Below are 16918 nucleotides of genomic sequence, written 5' to 3' on the forward strand. Positions count from 1 at the left end.
GCCATTCCTCCTCTCTCGTCCTCTACCTGTTGCGCCTCTCTCTCTCCTCCTCCGTTCTTCAATTTCACAAAGCTCTTCTTCAGTGTATTCTGGCTCAAATAAATTGTTTACCATTTAGCTCTGCTTTCCAAAGCGCGGCTGAAATATCGCGAGAACAAGCAGCAACAGCTGGAAGGCAGAACCGGACAGTAGCCTGAAAAGTTCATTCATTTATTTTATGAAAGATTTATAGAATAATGGCTGACTTTTTTTGCCAGACTTCGACTTTGTGGAGGAGGAATTTGATTTTGGAGAGTTTGATGGCCGCACTTATTTATTTGAGCCAGAATACACTGACGAAGAGCTTTGTGAAATTGAAGAACGGAGGAGGAGAGAGAGAGGCGCAACAGGTAGAGGACGAGAGAGGAGCAATGGCTGCTGCAAGGCTGCGTAGCTCTGGAGATTGGTGGTGTACCTGTGAATGCTGTGCCCCAGTGCCCACAGAAGAGAAATGCCTCTGTTGCAAGGAATAGGACCGGTTGCAGCCTTATTTTCAAGGTCTGGATGTGACTGAGGACAAGACACCTCCACCTGGAGTAACGTTAGTATCCAGCTGGGCTTTATCTAGAGCTCGAGAGATTTCAGGCACGGTATGAGATCGCTGCTTGTTCTCGCCATATTTCGGCTGGGCTTTGGAAAGCAGAGCTAAATGGTAAACAAACATGGCAGCACACCGGTAAGGTAAGACAACATGTTTACATGTCGTTTTCTATATGTTCTCTGACATTTATTCTAACGATATGAGGTTGTCTTTGTGGAAAAAAAGCTTGTTTAGTGGACTAACTTTGCACTTGAAGTATGCCCGTTCACTTACGTTTTAACAGGTCTGACGCTACCATGCACCCTGGCTGTATCTAGGCTAACGGCTAACATGCTACCTATTATTTTTATGTCACTAGTCACTTGAAACAAATTCAGGACGATAGGAGACAGGTTGAAATAAACCGAAATTTCCCTTTAATCATTTGTGCATACAAATTACTGATTGGTCCTCTTGACTTAAAGGTCCAGGGTGTAGGAAGTGTGTTTTCTTCAGTGTATGAGCTGTCCAGCAGCTCATAAAAGACAAAAAACAAAATAAAATACGTTAAAATAAATGCACAAATAGAAATTAAGGCTTATAAATAAAAATGGCCATTCCACAGTCCAGCCAGTTGTGGCTAATGCGATGTGTGTAAGTATGTGTGTGTGACTGGATTCAGGAGGTGTTAAACAGTCTTATTGCTGAGGGGACGAAGGATCTCCTGAAACGCTCTGTTCTGCAACGCAGTGAGATGAGCCGACTGCTGCAGCTGCTCCTCTGTCACTCCAGGAGGCTGTGGAGAGGGTGTCTGCTATTGTCCGTTATAGCTTTCAGTTTGTTCAATGTGCCCCTCTGCACCCCAGCTCTTAGTGGTTCCAGTCTCCTGCCAAGCACTGAGCCAGCTTTTTTGACCAGCTTGTCCAATGCTTGGTGTTTTTGTGGGACCTCAGTGTCCACAGGTAGAACAGGTAGAACAGTACAGTACATAACACACAGAATCCTATCTCACACACTGTCAGGGGTAAATCATAGACAATTAGTGGTCACTGCTGGTTAAGATAAGCAATAGCAGACGGGACAAAGGGCGATCTGTAACGCTTAGTGCTACATTTAGGGAGGTAAAATCTCTGCCCTGATGGAGGCATCTGAAGCATCAGAATGACTATCGCCCTGTGGCCTTGACATCCCTTGTTATGAAAACATTTGAGCACAATGTCAAATCTGAACTCTTATATTCTGCACAGGACATGCTGGAACCCTTACAGTTTGCCCCTAGCGCAACTAGGGGAGTGGAGGATGCTACAGCTACTTTGTTAAGTCTTGTTCTGAGACATTTGGAGGGGAATATGAATCATGCACGTTTGCTTTTTATTGATTTCTCTTCTGCTTTTAGCTGTATTCAGCCACATGGCTCGTTGACATTTTAACAAACAGGTCTCAGAGGGTCAGGGTTAATAGGACACCGCCCAGTGCCTGTTTTTATGCTACTGGATGCAATCAGGGATGTGTTCTTTCTCCTCTTTTATTTTGTTTACACACTAATGAATGTCAGAGTAATCACATATCATGATTTGTTCTTAAGTATGCAGATGACTCTGTTATTGTAAGCCTTCTTCATGGATCAGAATATGATCATGGCCCAGTACTGGATGAATTTGTTAATTGGTGTAGTATTTGAGCTCTGTCTTAGATGACAAGTTGAATCTTGATATGAACACTGACAGCATCTGTAAGAAGGCAAACCAATGCCTATTCTTTTTAAGGAGGCTGAGAAGTTTCGATGTAAAAAGGACAATCATGAGATTGTTCTATTCCACTTGTATTGAGTTTGTTCTTTCTTTTAACATTGTCTGTTGGTTTGGTAAAAAATAAGAACAAGTAGTGTATAATCACCTGAAAATAAGAATTACTGTGTTTGCCTTACCTTAGAATGAGCTGTTTATATCTAAATAGGGAGCGGATCTCCATTTACGAGGATCGCCATGTTGCACCACCATGTTTCTACAGTAGCTCAGAATGGACAAACCAAACACTGGCTTTTTTTTTTTTTTTTTTGCTTTTTTTTCCCGCATTGGCCACCATACTAAGAGGCCCAACTGCAATGAGCAGCACCGGAGTTTCACTGGTTTGTAATGTGAAACAACTTTATTCATTGTTTAAATCACCTGGTCCATTTGTTTGGGAGAGGATGGGACCTTTGTGGATAATCTGGCTTCTGATGAAAGTTCCTGAACGTCTGGATCTTGTGTTGTCGGAGAAAAAAGGCGACCACACATTAGCAGGTGCTGGACTAGCCGCCCGCAGCAACATGCCAAACTGCATTGGAAATACATGGATTTGTAATGTGAAACATAAGTTAAATCTGTGTTTCCCAGTTTTAATCACCAGGTCTGTTTGTTTTGGAGAGGAAGAGACCTCCGTGCATAATTTGGCTCACTGTAAAAATCTACTGAACATCTGGATCAGAGAAAAGTGAGCACACATTAGGGGTGAGCACACTACAGCATGTTGTAACGTGGAAACTGCTTTATTCAGTGTTTTAATCATGGTTAATAGCGGTTTTAATCGCCTGGTCTGTTTGTTTTGGTGAGGAGGAGACCTCTGTGGATAATTCTGTACATAGTAAAAACCTCCTGAACAATGAACACGGAAGGATTTCTGACTGTGAGAAGTTTTAGCTGGTTGCAATCTGCAATTCACGGCCAGACGCCACCAAATCCCACTGAATCTTACACACTTCACCTTTAACATCATATATCCTGCCTCCTACTCTCTTGTAGAGAGGAGATAGGCTTTCAGCATGGCATAATTAGTCAGTCAGAAGTCAGAGGAAGATGAATTAGAAGACATTTATGAAGTGCTCCATATCCCTGAAGCTGTTTTTTTGTGAACTGGATGACATGCAGCTATGAGGTTATCCTGTGAAATACATCTAAGGTATCTCAAAGATGTGTTTAACAGCCAGGTGACAGGACATATGATTCCAAAATGGTTTGGCCTAGCCTGTAAGCCCAGAGGTCAGGTGATTTGAAGAGGAGGCGACCGCCACTGTAGGCAGGCAAGAAATGACTGAAACTGGAACATTGCAGAGTACTCTGGGAGTAGGAGGGAAGAGTTTGAGGCTGTCTGAATGTGCCTGAAGATGAAAGAGAAAATATGATGTAGGTGGAACCATGACACGGCTGTCTGATAAGATGAGAGATACGTGTTCCAGCGGGCATTGATTTTTCACACAAACATGCTGCTAATGCAAAATAGCTGCATGTATGTCACACATAATTCATATGAAATATGTTTGTAATATCATTGGGGGATCAGGGGAAGCAAAATTATTACAGGAAGTTACACAAAATTACTTTTATAATCATTGCTTATTTAATAATTTAGATGCCTCTGTGTTATGACTCCTTTTCCTTGTAGCTCTTAAAATTTGTCTCTCCCTTTTTCTCTGGGTTCACTCCTTGAGGCCTAAAAAATATAAGACGGGCTGACTGCTGATGGTATGAATGTGAGAAATCTACCTGTTTATCCTTAAGTCAGGGACTCTCAACTAATTTTGCCTGGACATAGGTGTAAATTTCAGGGGGGATGTAGGGGACACAGCCCCCTCAATATTTAAAACGTGCATTTGTCCCTCAGGTAGCAGAAGACTTTTATTTCGATGGAATTAGAGACATTTCCATAATAAATTGATGCAGAAAAGACAAAAAATGATGCATGAAAATTCACCAGAATGCCGAAAAAATTAAGTCTTTGATGCTTAAAGCTTCTTGGAGGAGGATCCCAAACCCCCAGTTTCATTTGTGTCCCCTCAAAAGCTGAAACCAAACCTACATCCTTATGCTTCAGGGTCACTTTTGTAAATGACAAGATGCTAGGGGCCAGTTAATAAACAGTTATAATGTGTAGGGAGCCTGGGCTCACTCCAAAGTTGTCAAAATCTGGCGCTTGGGCAGTGACTTGGGGCGTCAGAAACCAACGGAAAAAGACGTCCTTTAACGTCAGCATGATCCACGGCTAGTTGCCATTATAGTTAATTGGCGCCCAGCAGCATCAGGGGGAAACGCAGCAGGACAAAGATGAAAGTTAAGGCGGCAAATGTCCATGTAGGGTGGATGGGACGGATGGTGGATGGGTCCAACAAGCACTGACTTTCACCCGAAAGAGCAGTGTTCGTATCCTGTAAGTTTCTAAAGCCTAACTCTGTTCTTTCTTCCTAAACCTAACCACGTGCTTGTGTTGCCTAAGTCCAGCCATGTGTGTTTGTTGTTGAGGGAAAAAAACATCAATTTGCAGTGCTGTACCATCGTAGTGCCTTTATTCTGAAAGAGACTGTTTGTAAACGTTAAATTTCCTGTGAAAACGGAAGTGTATTTTGAAAGAAGACAAGACATGTAACAGGCAGAACTTGACACGGTGTCCCAGAACATCAACAACCAACGCACCCAGGGTATCTTTCACGTCGTATCTGGACGTGGAAAGTCCATGACCGAGCATGTCAATATGTGACGAGGTTGGACTGAGAATGTGTTGGTATAGGGGAGCCTTCCCTGGCACTATTTCTTTGATAGACGAGCTCTACTTTATTGCTCTTTTACGCACTCAGGCACCTTATTTACATTAGATTTGTCCAGCAGGCTGTAAGTTGAGTATCACTGCTCCAGATAAACAAGTGACCTGTACAGCTGTTTTCCTGCTGTCTGCACAGAGCATGCTGGGAACAACACAGTGCTCTGTGACTATAAAGTGGGTGAATGTTCCACTTTATTTAGACAACTTATTACTTCTTTATGTTTTGTTCTATACTGTCAAAGCATTCAGCTGTCTCATTCTCAAAAAAGTGGATGGTTGTTGTCCACACACATACAGCAGCCACTAAAATTTCCATGGCCCACCACTAGCACCTTGTGATTCAGGCTGTGAGTCTGCATCTGGCTTACTTTGTGAAATTCTGTCTACTGGCCTCAGGGTGGAGACACTGAGCCATTTTACATGAGTCATTTGGTATGACAGTGCTAGAATTTTCTAGGTAGTCACACATTCTTCCTGTGATAATATGCATTTGCACTGTGCAAACAGGATGTCACCAAAATGATGTATCTCTTAATGTTCTTTGAAAAGAATAATGTAAGGCAGTCAGCATTTTTCAGTGGGTGTAGAGGTATATGCTTGTTAGATAGAGCACACCACAATAACCACTCTAATCTCTGCCTAACTCATTTATAATGTATAAGAGCAGCTATTAAAATGGAAATATGAAGATGGCTACCACATGAGAGACATGAAGGGAAATTAGGGCAGGAGTGGAGCTGAGGAAATGAGACGAAGATGAGGAGAGGACCAGAGAGGAAAGGGAACAAGGTCATAACATGCTGCTTGTGAAAATGATGATGTTTTGCAGCCCTCCATGGTCTCCTCCGTCAGGCACTGCAGAGGAGAAAGGCGAATCAGCACTCTCTGGTCCACCCTTATCCCTCCTACTCTCTGTCTCCACCTCTCTGTATCGCTCCCACCTCCTCTCATAAGTGTGATGCTCTGCAGTGCTGCACACTGAAGCCACCAGCTGTTTATCCTCCAGCCGGACAACAGCACGCAGGAAGGAGCTGCTTCATCATCCAGCCCTGACGGGAGGTAAGATTCCTCAGAGAAGCTCAGCTACAGCTCCAGGAATAAATATGAGCACTAGGTTCAAAATAGGGAGACAAGGAATATGCTAGAACATGTAGGTATGCAGGGCATAATAACAGAGAATACCTACATGAAGACATGTGTAGACATTAGTCTATAACTTAACATTTAAAACTCATTATGTAGTAAAAGACTTTGGAAACTGATTGAGGCAAAACTGTGTCAAGGACAGAGGAGAAATGTGAGTAAATAGTTAAACAAATAGTCAATAAAGCATTGATAAACAAAGCCATCTCTTATTCCGAATCATGTCCAGTCATTGGATTTGGCCACAGGTGGCCTCAGATCAAGTTCTGGAGGCAACTAGAGGGAATATACAGCAATTTAGATCAGTGCAACCTTGTCGGCACATGACCCAAAAGTCATGTACACTGCAGCAAAAGATGTAGTCTGTCTTAATTAGTTTCCCTTGTTTTTGATCATTTGTTGTTGCCCCACATGAGGTTACAGTAAACAACATCATGACCTCACCCAAAATGACCTCACAACCATCTGGAGAGCGCAGCTTGCTGGTAGACAGGCACTGATTTATGAAATGGATCATAATTCAATCAAGTGAGACAGCAAAAAAACACTGCTATATTTCACTTTTATAAATGCTCTTTGCAATTTGCTTGTCTCTTTTGTTTTTCAAAGTTGGATGGGTGCTTTTCCATCATGCTCAAGTTTCTGTTTCTATTCGGAGTTCTGGGAGGTGAGAATTACCTGTTATCATTTAATATTTTGTCACTGGTATATGGAGATCTTTGTGTAGACTTGTAATACGTTGTTAAATTAAATCTATCTCCACACATGCTCTCATCACCTCTGTGTCTCTCCCCAGTGTTGCTGATCCCAGCAGAGTGCAACCTGATAACTGTGTGTGTTGAAGATGACAACGACCTGAGAGTGGACTGTCTGATCAAGCCCAAAGCCAACAAGATCACTACCTATGAGTTCTCCTGGTCCTCTGGCACCAAAGAGACCCTGATTAACAACAATGTGACTGGTTCACCACCAGATGCCCAGTTAAGAGACAGCAGCGAAGTGGTGGAGCTGGAGCCTCACGGCTACAGGATGACCCTGAGAGGCCACACAGACAAACTCCCACACAACACCACATACATGTGCAAAGTAACTGGGCAGCCTGCCAACATCAATATGGAGAAAGGTAAGTGGACTGACTGTGTGTGTGTTTGGATCTGGGGGAGTGAGCATGAGGAAAAAGTGAGTAGGAGACACATTCAAGAGGATTTTGTCAACTCTTTGCATCCTACTTCTCTTCCTCTGCAGAGCAACTTACCCCGTGTTCGGCTGTGAGCTTCTTTCTGAAGAGCTCCTGCTCCTGGATCGTTTGTCTGCTGTTCTTCTTCTATCAAACACACTGCTAAAAAAAACAACAACAAAAAACCACACAGGCTTGCGCTGGCCCACCCACATCTAACCACACCTACGCATCTGTCCACATCAAGCATCAATAACACCCACATGTTGATAAGATGTTGTCATTAGCTTGCAGCCACGTCTCTCCTTCTCTTGTTTTCCGCCCGAGAGCACTGAAATAGTATCAATATGTTTTCATAACTGGCTTCAATCAGGAAGAACGAAGATGACTCAACAGAAATGTTTATGTGCTTTTAGCTGCACAGGCACACACAGCTGTATGGGTATAAACAAACTCAGTAACTTGTTGTGTACATATTACTTTGTTGTGGTTTTGTTAAGTTGCAGCCTTTGTTTTCAATAAAGGGATGCTATTTAACGTGAGACATTGACTTGTTGTGTTCAGTGTTTGTATTTCATATAGATATGAATGTGTGTGTGTGTGTGTGTGTGTGTGTGTGTGACTGTGAGACTGACGCAATGAGCAAGTGTGTGTTGGTGCATGTGTAACATTTATATGCTGCTAAATGGATTGCTCCAACAAAGTTTTGTTGTATAACATCCACTGACAATAAAGGGTCTATCTGTCTATCTATTTGTTGTCTTCATGTGGGGTCACTCATAGGGGGGTAATATGGGGAAAGCTTTCTGGGGCCCAGCCGCTAGAGGGGGCACGTTTATGCCAGCAATAATCATGTTTATCTGAATATATAACTAATAAATATTCTAGCAGATGGCTTATGTGACACCCCCCCCCCCCATCACTCTGACAGCTCATATGTGTGTTAGTAGGAGAGAGACAGCATCAGGGGTCCAATCATTTCTATGGGCGACCTTGGTTAAGTGTACAGGTTACAGAGTTCTTAAGGTGACCCACAGTGCAAAAGTACCAAAAAAGTATGGAAAGTATTCATATCTTAATTTGACAAAGTTTTAGAGCACACTAATAATCTATTATTGAGATCACACGTATGGGCAGGGGAATTTGATTGATTGTACAGCTGTATCTGTGAGTCAGTATTTTGGCAAAGGCTCCACCAGGAAGACAAGGGAACACTCCAAACACTTCTGGGGAGACTGTGATTGAAAAGCACAAAGGAAGTGGATGGATACAAGAACATTTCCGGAGAGAAGTTAAATCAATAATCAAGAAATGGAGCTGTAAAACTGAGTGAGCCTGCAAGGAGGGCATTATTTTACAATGGCATTTTTCCACAATGACACTTTTAATTCATAACTTCACGTTTCATGACAACGGAGCTGTCACCAGTCAACAACCCCCTTTATACATGGGTGGATTATGAGAGAATGGACCCCTGGGCACAGATATGCAAAGAGCCCCACCACCTCTACTACATAGGAGCAAAACACACAGACTTTGTGGCTGTATCTTTGTCTCTTTGTAGTTTTCATGCATGTTTTGTGTATTTCTATGGGTATTTTTATGCCTTTTTTGTCTTACTGTGTTATTTTGAAGGCATTTCCTGCCTCCTTGTGGTTGTTTTTCCCATTTTTGCAGTTATTTGTGCCTCTCTACTGTTCCTTTGCATCTTTTTGTGTCTCTTTGTGATTCTTTTGTGTCCTTGTTTTAGTCATTTGGGTCTCTTTGAAGGTAATTTTTTCTTTTGGAAATAATTTTGTGTCTTCTTGTAGTCATGCTGTGTCTCTCTGTGGTTGTTACGTGTCTTTGTAGTCCATTGGGTCCCTTGGAGATGATTTTGGGTTTTTTGTCTAATTGTGTCACTTTATAGACTTTCTGTCTCTTTGTGGTTGTTTTTTATGGGGTGCCATTTGTAAAGTGGCTCACGCTGAAAATAACATCAACATTTTGCCACATTTAGCTTCAAACAATGTTTAAAAAAGTGTGAATTTTTTAATGCCACCTTTTACCACATTTACAGCAATATTTGTTAACTTAGAAATATATTAAATAGTTAAATCTAAATATTAAATGTGGCACCTAAATGTTAAATGTTAATTTAATATTTAGATTTAACTATTTAATATATTTCTAAGTTAACAAATATTGCTGTAAATGTGGCAAAATGTAAAGAGGCACAAATAACTGCAAAAATGGGAAAAACAACCACAAGGAGGCAGGAAATGTCTTCAAAATAACAGTTTAACACAGAGACCCATAAAAATGCGCAAAACATGCATGAAAACTACAAAGAGACAAAGATACAGCCACAAAGTCTGTGTGTTTTGCTCCTATGTAGTAGAGGTGGTGGGGCTCTTTGCATATCTGTGCCCAGGGGTCCATTCTCTCATAATCCACCCACGTATAAAGGGGGTTGTTGACTGGTGACAGCTCCATTGTCATGAAACGTGAAGTTATGAATTAAAAGTGTCATTGTGGAAAAATGCCATTGTAAAATAATGCCCTCCTTGCAGGCTCACTCAGTTTTACAGCTCCATTTCTTGATTATTGATTTAACTTCTCTCCGGAAATGTTCTTGTATCCATCCACTTCCTTTGTGCTTTTCAATCACAGTCTCCCCAGAAGTGTTTGGAGTGTTCCCTTGTCTTCCTGGTGGAGCCTTTGCTAAAATACTGACTCACAGATACAGCTGTACAATCAATCAAATTCCCCTGCCTATACGTGTGATCTCAATAATAGATTATTAGTGTGCTCTAAAACTTTGTCAAATTAAGATATGAACATTTTCCATACTTTTTTGGTACTTTTGCACTGTGGGTCACCTTAAGAACTCTGTAACCTGTACACTTATCCAAGGTCGCCCATAGAAATGATTGGACCCCTGATGCTGTCTCTCTCCTACTAACACATACATGTGAGCTGTGAGAGTGATGTGGGGGGGTGTCACATAAGCCAGCTGCTACAATATTTATTAGTTGTATATTCAGATAAGCAGGATTATTGCTGGCATAAACGTGCCCCCTCTAGCAGCTGGGCCCCAGAAAGCTTTCCCCATATTATTATAACGGCACCCCATAGTTTTTTGTCTTTGTTTTAGTCATTTGGGACTCTTTTGGGGTAATTTTTTGTCTCTTTGGTTTAATTTTGTGACTCTTTGTAGTCATTTTTTATCTGTGTGGTTGCTATGTGTCTTTCTGTAGTCCTTTGGGTGTCTTTGAGATGATTTTATGTCCTTTTTTGGTCTAATTTTGTCTCTTTGTTGTCATTTTGTGTCTCCTTGTCATTGTTTTGCTCTGTTTTAGAGTTGTTTTGTGTGTCTTTGCTGCTCCTTTGCACCTATTTGTGGTCTTATTGTGTCTCTTTGAGGTCCGTTTAAGTATCTTCCTGGTCACAAAATTTATTTGAGTGACATTTTGGAGGTGAAGGCCAATGGGCCCCCTGACACTCTGGGCTCCATAGGCCTGTGGGCGGTAGGCCTGTTCAGTAACATAATGAGTATACATGAATGGTCATGACACATGCACACACACAATTTATTTATTTCTTTTCACTAGTCTACACAAACAACACCCCATAGCCTTGCAAAGCTTGTCGTCCAGTATTTGAAAAAGTTTACTGATATTCGCGTTCTTGACCCTCGGCGCTCCCCGTAGTTTCCCATAACACAACGATGGCGGCTTCAACTGGCAGCAGTAAGAAGCCAGAATTATCTAAAGCTGAGTACCTTAAACGTTATTTATCCGCAGACGAAGATGCCAAGAAGTCAAAGGGGAAGCTTAAAAAGAAACGGCGTAAGGTTCCCGAGAAAGGGTGAGTCGGCGGGAGCGTTTTAATCGAGCTGTTGTCGGACAGGTTGTGTGTGTTAGCCGTTAGCCGTTAAGCTAGCCGAGGTCGCTGTTACGCCGCTCGCTGCCTTAAACTTCTTGTTTTTCGGTGAAAGTGTGTGTACTGTAACTCACTTTAACTTCTCTTGTTCAAGACTTAAAATAGTAGACGATGACATAGACTGGAAACAGATGGTCCAAGAGGAGAAGGAGATTGAAGAGGACGAAGAGGAAGCTCCAGTGGTAAGGACTTAGCTAACGTTACCTAGCTGGCTACCTTCTGCTCATTCATTCACATGCAGTGATTAGCACGCTGACTTCTTCATGTGAGTTAACCCCTGCAATATAGGTTGCTGTGATTGTGTCCATGTATTTTTTAATTTTCTTGGGGGAATTATGGAATTATATTACATTTTGTAGTAAAATGAAAGTCTGGCTCAGCTAACTGTAGAAAATGTGATTCAAAAAATCAACGCATGTCATCATATTGATGCAAAGATCATACCATTATTGTCTGAGGCACTACTGCTGCAATGATCTGATACAAGCAGAGGTTTTAAAGACAGGGTTAGCGTGGAATAGATTGCATGGCAAAAAGTCTGTGATGATTGTCAAATATTTGTCATATCGCCAACCCCTGTCTTCAAAGTTCATCTTTTATGTTTGTCTACTAAGATTGCTGAGGTGATTGACGATCGACCTGAAGAAGTGAAGCAGCTGGAGGCCTTCAGAACCGGCAATAGATGGAAAGTGATAGGAGGTAATTGATATTTGCGATCGCAGTAAAGAGAAGCTTTGACTGTACACTGAACAAGCTTATTTGAGTCTTTTCTCCCAATAGCTGATGAAAATGAAGACACAGACGAGGGGAGAGAAGGGGAGCATCAACTTTCAGAGCCTTTGGCATCGAGCAGGAATCGCCATGACTCTCCAGACTCATCCCCTTCAAGAAGAGGTCGTCACGACTCTCCAGATATATCTCCTCCAAGAAGAGGTCGCCACGATTCTCCAGACATATCCCCTCCAAGGAGAAGTCGCCATGACTCTCCAGACATATCCCCTCCAAGAAGAGGTCGCCACGACTCTCCAGACATGTCACCTCCAAGGCAACGGTCAGGGAAGTCAGGGAAGGCCCAAAGTAAAGGTGAGTAAGTGATAGGAACACATCAACCAGAAGACCTATCAACATTGGAATGCAGTATATCACCATATTTATTTATGGAAATGTATTGGAAGGAAACCTCTTAAGCTGTCTAGTTGATGTCCATCACATTTTATTGATTGTTAATGGACGGTCAAACTGAAATATTGTTAAGTATTTTAGAAGTCATTATGGAAAGATTGATACTTAGTAATTGCTTTGAAGTCTTAATTTGGAAAGTAATATTCATGATATCATAATTCATAGTGTAAGAAAATCCAACAATATTGTTACAGTCAAATGTGATAAATGATAAATCAATGTATCCAATATCCTGGCCAGTGTTTTTACTGTCATCCACGCCAATCAGTTTCTTCCACATGAGAATAGTACTTTCGGTTCAAGTGTTTTGTTATATAACAACTTCACTAAACACTTCATCTCTTTTATTGTCAGATTTATCCCCCGGCAGAAGAAAGCCAAGCTCATCATTATCAAATAAAAAACGTTCACCCGATTCTCGTCGCTCACCACCAGCAAAGAAGGCTCAGAACAGGCATGATTCAGATTCTGACCAGTCACCTCCAAGGAAAAAGGCACAGAGGAGAGAAGCATCAGACTCCGACCAGTCTCCTCCAAGGAGGAGCTCAAAGGCAAGACGAGGCTCTGACTCTGACCAGTCGCCACCCAGGAGGCGGCCGCGGAGTGGGAATGACTCAGATGAAGATCTGTCACCACCTCGTAGGCCTGGCCAGTCTCAGGTGAACAAAGAGAAGGCAGAAGAGTGATATGAAATCTAATTTGCCTGAAAGTGCTGTGTGTGCAATATCCAATTGATCCCATGTTGTTTTACCTGTTTTCTTCTCAGGGTCCAAGGATGCTTTCTGGTGGGAAGGCAGGTCTGGTTTCTGTAGATGTTTTAAGGAAGGAGCAGGCGGACAACCGACGCAGAGAAAAAAACAACAAGCCACTGGAAGGTTTGCTCAGCTTTTCTTTTTTTAAGATGCTTTTCCTTCACAGCTGTTAATGACAGAGTTCACAGGACTATCCATCTCATATAATCTACATGATCCATGCATACTCTAAATGTCTTTGGTCATAGTTGTGACTAGTTCTTGTGAAGTTGAATGATGCAGTGGATGACATTTAACACCAATTTTCCTGCTATTACTAGACGAATCCCGCAATGCTGAGACGGTGTTCCGAGACAAGAGTGGTAAAAGGAGGGATTTGGATACAGAGAGAGAGGAAAAGAAGAGGAAAGCTGGAGAAAAAGCAGCAAAGGATGAAAAATACGCTCAGTGGGGGAGAGGGTAAGTCTGCACAAGATTGTCACACATAAGAAAAGACCATAGAGTGTGATTGTGACCACATCAAGACCTGAAATGTTTTGTGTGCTGACTTGTTTGATCAAAGTCAACGTGTGTTTATAGGTTGGCCCAGGGCCAGATGCATCAACAGAAACTTGAAGATGCAGTGCTTGAAGCCCAAAAGCCGCTGGCACGTCACCGAGATGACGAGGATCTTGACCGCATGTTGAGAGAGCAGGAAAGGGAGGGAGATCCGATGGCTGCGATGCTCAGACGGAAAAAGGACCGCAACACAAAGACACAAGGTTACATATGTGTGCTTTGTTCTCTGAGCAGAGTGTTGCAAAATGGTTCTTTACCATTTATAGTGTAAAAATTATATTTTTGTTTTGCAGACAAACCTCGATACAAAGGCCCAGCACCACCTCCAAACCGCTTCAATATTCTGCCAGGCTATCGCTGGGATGGAGTTGACAGGTACAGTTTGTGTGTGAGTCTACCAAAAGAGGGATGCATTTGTAATGTGATTAATGTGACCACATGTCCCTCTTCTGTCATATATACTATTCTCTTACATGTCATGCAGTTGTTTTAAGTATTTGTACAACAATAGTGATCACAGTTTTGGCCTCCACATTAAAGGGAAATTTCGGTTTATTTCAACCTGTCTCCTATCGTCCTAAATTTGTTTCAAGTGACTAGTGACATAAAAATAATAGTTAGCATGTTAGCTGTTAGCCTAGATACAGCCGGGGCGCATAGTAGCGTCAGAGCTGTTAAAACGTAAGTGAACGGGCATACTTCAAGTGCAAAGTTAGTCCACTAAACAAGCTTTTTTCCACAAAGACTGCCTCATATCGTTAGGATAAATGTCAGAGAACATATAGAAAACAACATGTAAACGTGTTGTCTTACCTTACTGGTGTGCTGCCATGTTTGTTTACCATTTAGCTCTGCTACGTTTTAACAGGTCTGATGCTACTATGCGCCCCAGCTGTAGCTAGGCTAACGGCTAACATGCTAACTATTATTTTTATGTCATTAGTCACTTGAAACAAATTTAGGACGATAGGAGACAGGTTGAAATAAACCAAAATTTCCCTTTAAATTGAACCTGTTTGGGAGCGTTACTGAAGGTTTGCTTTGGTGCATCAAATCAAAGATGGAGTTGAGGGTGTGATTGGTAGAATTAACAGTGGGATTTTATTTGTATGTGTCTTGCAGATCAAATGGTTTTGAAAAGAAACGCTACTCACGAATTGCAGATAAAAAGGCTGGCCAGGAGGCAGCATATAAATGGAGCGTGGAGGACATGTAATGGCAATCAGGAACTGATGGATCAGGAGCGGAGCTGAGGAGCAGACGGCTCATCCTTACAGTTGGACAGAATATGTAATCTGTTACGACAACTGCAGATTACACACATCTACTGAAGAGAACTGACTTTTTTGAATAGACTGAGAAAAATTTTGTTCAACTTTCAATGCTGTTTAATACTGTACATTAGACATCAGATTATAGTAAATGGATAAAACACAAAAATAACTGTACATAGCAGGGAAGTGACAGCGTCTTTATCATTTTGTAATAACTGAGTCTTGTGGAGCCAAAAAATGTTTTTCACTGTTTTATTAAATCATGTTTTTTTTTTTAAGTGTTGTGCCCTGTGTCACAAGTGTTCACACACAGAAATGAAATTCTGAATTCACAGGTATAGAGTTGACATTCAGTCATTTCATGTTATGGAGCTTTAGTGTACTTTGGTGCACTGAAAAAAGGGCGGCACGGTAGAGCAGTGGTTAGCACTTTTCACCTCACAGCAAGAAGGTTTTAGGTTTAAGCCTGCCACCCGGACGGGGACCCTCTCTTAGATTAATTGGTGACTCTAAATTGCACACAGGTGTGAGCGTACATGGTTGTCTCAGCCCTGTGATAGTCAAACTGTCCAGGGTGTACCCTGCCTCTCACCCAGTGTCAGGTGGGATAGGCTCCAGCCCCCCCTACGACCCCAACAGAATAAGTGTTTACAGATAATAAATCAGTGAATGAATGAATAGTGCACTGAACAAAATATAGGTGATATATATATATATATATATATATATAAGTTTGTAGTTATTGGATAGAATTAGGGTTAGGCTCTGTAGACCCTGAAGACATTTAAACATAGGTTTATATAGTAGGTGGACCTTTAGTGGGGATTGTTAAGTCAAATTCTGTTTTCAAGGTCAAGAGAGACCTTCTAGCCTTAGCTTTTAAGACTGTGAATAAGAAGTCCCTAAAAGTACTATGGTTTAAATCATAACAGTCAAGCTCACCGCTCAGCAGATTATGACAACTGAGCAAACTCCATTCACTGATGAAGATTGTGGTTTAATGATCAGAGGCTCTCGAAAAAAATAGTTTGTGGGCCTTAAATTGGGATCATTGAGTGAAATTCTAACTTTGTATTTCAAACACGTAGTTTACGTGTGTGTATTATAGATGACACTGAAAGCACCTTGGGGAATGTTCCGAGTATATGGGCACATTTTCTGTTCCATATTCCATATATATATATATATATATAGTACAGGCCAAAAGTTTGGACACACCTTCTCATTCAATGCGTTTTCTTTATTTTCATGACTATTTACATTGTAGATTCTCACTGAAGGCATCAAAACTATGAATGAACACGTGGAGTTATGTACTTAACAAAAAAAGGTGAAATAACTGAAAACATGTTTTATATTCTAGTTTCTTCAACATAGCCACCCTTTGCTCTGATTACTGCTTTGCACACTCTTGGCATTCTCTCGATGAGCTTCAAGAGGTAGTCACCTGAAATGGTTTCCACTTCACAGGTGTGCCTTATCAGGGTTAATTAGTGGAATTTCTTGCTTTATCAATGGGGTTGGGACCATCAGTTGTGTTGTGCAGAAGTCAGGTTAATACACAGCCGACAGCCCTATTGGACAACTGTTAAAATTCATATTATGGCAAGAACCAATCAGCTAACTAAAGAAAAACGAGTGGCCATCATTACTTTAAGAAATGAAGGTCAGTCAGCCCGGAAAATTGCAAAAACTTTAAATGTGTCCCCAAGTGGAGTCGCAAAAACCATCAAGCGCTACAACAAAACTGGCACACATGAGGACCGACCCAGGA

General features: G+C 41.6%; 2 protein-coding genes across 2 annotated transcripts; both read left to right on the forward strand.

Moving 5' to 3' along the window:
* The first annotated feature begins 6055 nt into the window (after positions 1-6055).
* On the forward strand, positions 6056-8207 carry LOC144464680 (uncharacterized). Its single transcript, XM_078172459.1, has 4 exons — positions 6056-6193; positions 6887-6944; positions 7074-7400; positions 7523-8207. The coding sequence occupies exons 2-4, from the start codon at positions 6908-6910 to the stop codon at positions 7618-7620; spliced, it is 462 nt and encodes a 153-aa protein (XP_078028585.1). The 5' UTR covers positions 6056-6193; positions 6887-6907; the 3' UTR covers positions 7621-8207.
* Positions 8208-11128: 2921 nt separating this feature from the next.
* On the forward strand, positions 11129-15422 carry bud13 (BUD13 homolog). Its single transcript, XM_033638745.2, has 10 exons — positions 11129-11303; positions 11473-11560; positions 11993-12077; positions 12159-12461; positions 12915-13219; positions 13327-13435; positions 13633-13771; positions 13892-14073; positions 14164-14245; positions 14993-15422. Exons 1-10 carry the CDS (start codon positions 11164-11166, stop codon positions 15084-15086), a joined length of 1527 nt encoding a protein of 508 aa, XP_033494636.1. The 5' UTR covers positions 11129-11163; the 3' UTR covers positions 15087-15422.
* Positions 15423-16918: the final 1496 nt, after the last annotated feature.

The sequence above is a fragment of the Epinephelus lanceolatus genome, chromosome 11, assembly GCF_041903045.1.
Source record: "Epinephelus lanceolatus isolate andai-2023 chromosome 11, ASM4190304v1, whole genome shotgun sequence".
NCBI lineage: Eukaryota > Metazoa > Chordata > Actinopteri > Perciformes > Serranidae > Epinephelus > Epinephelus lanceolatus.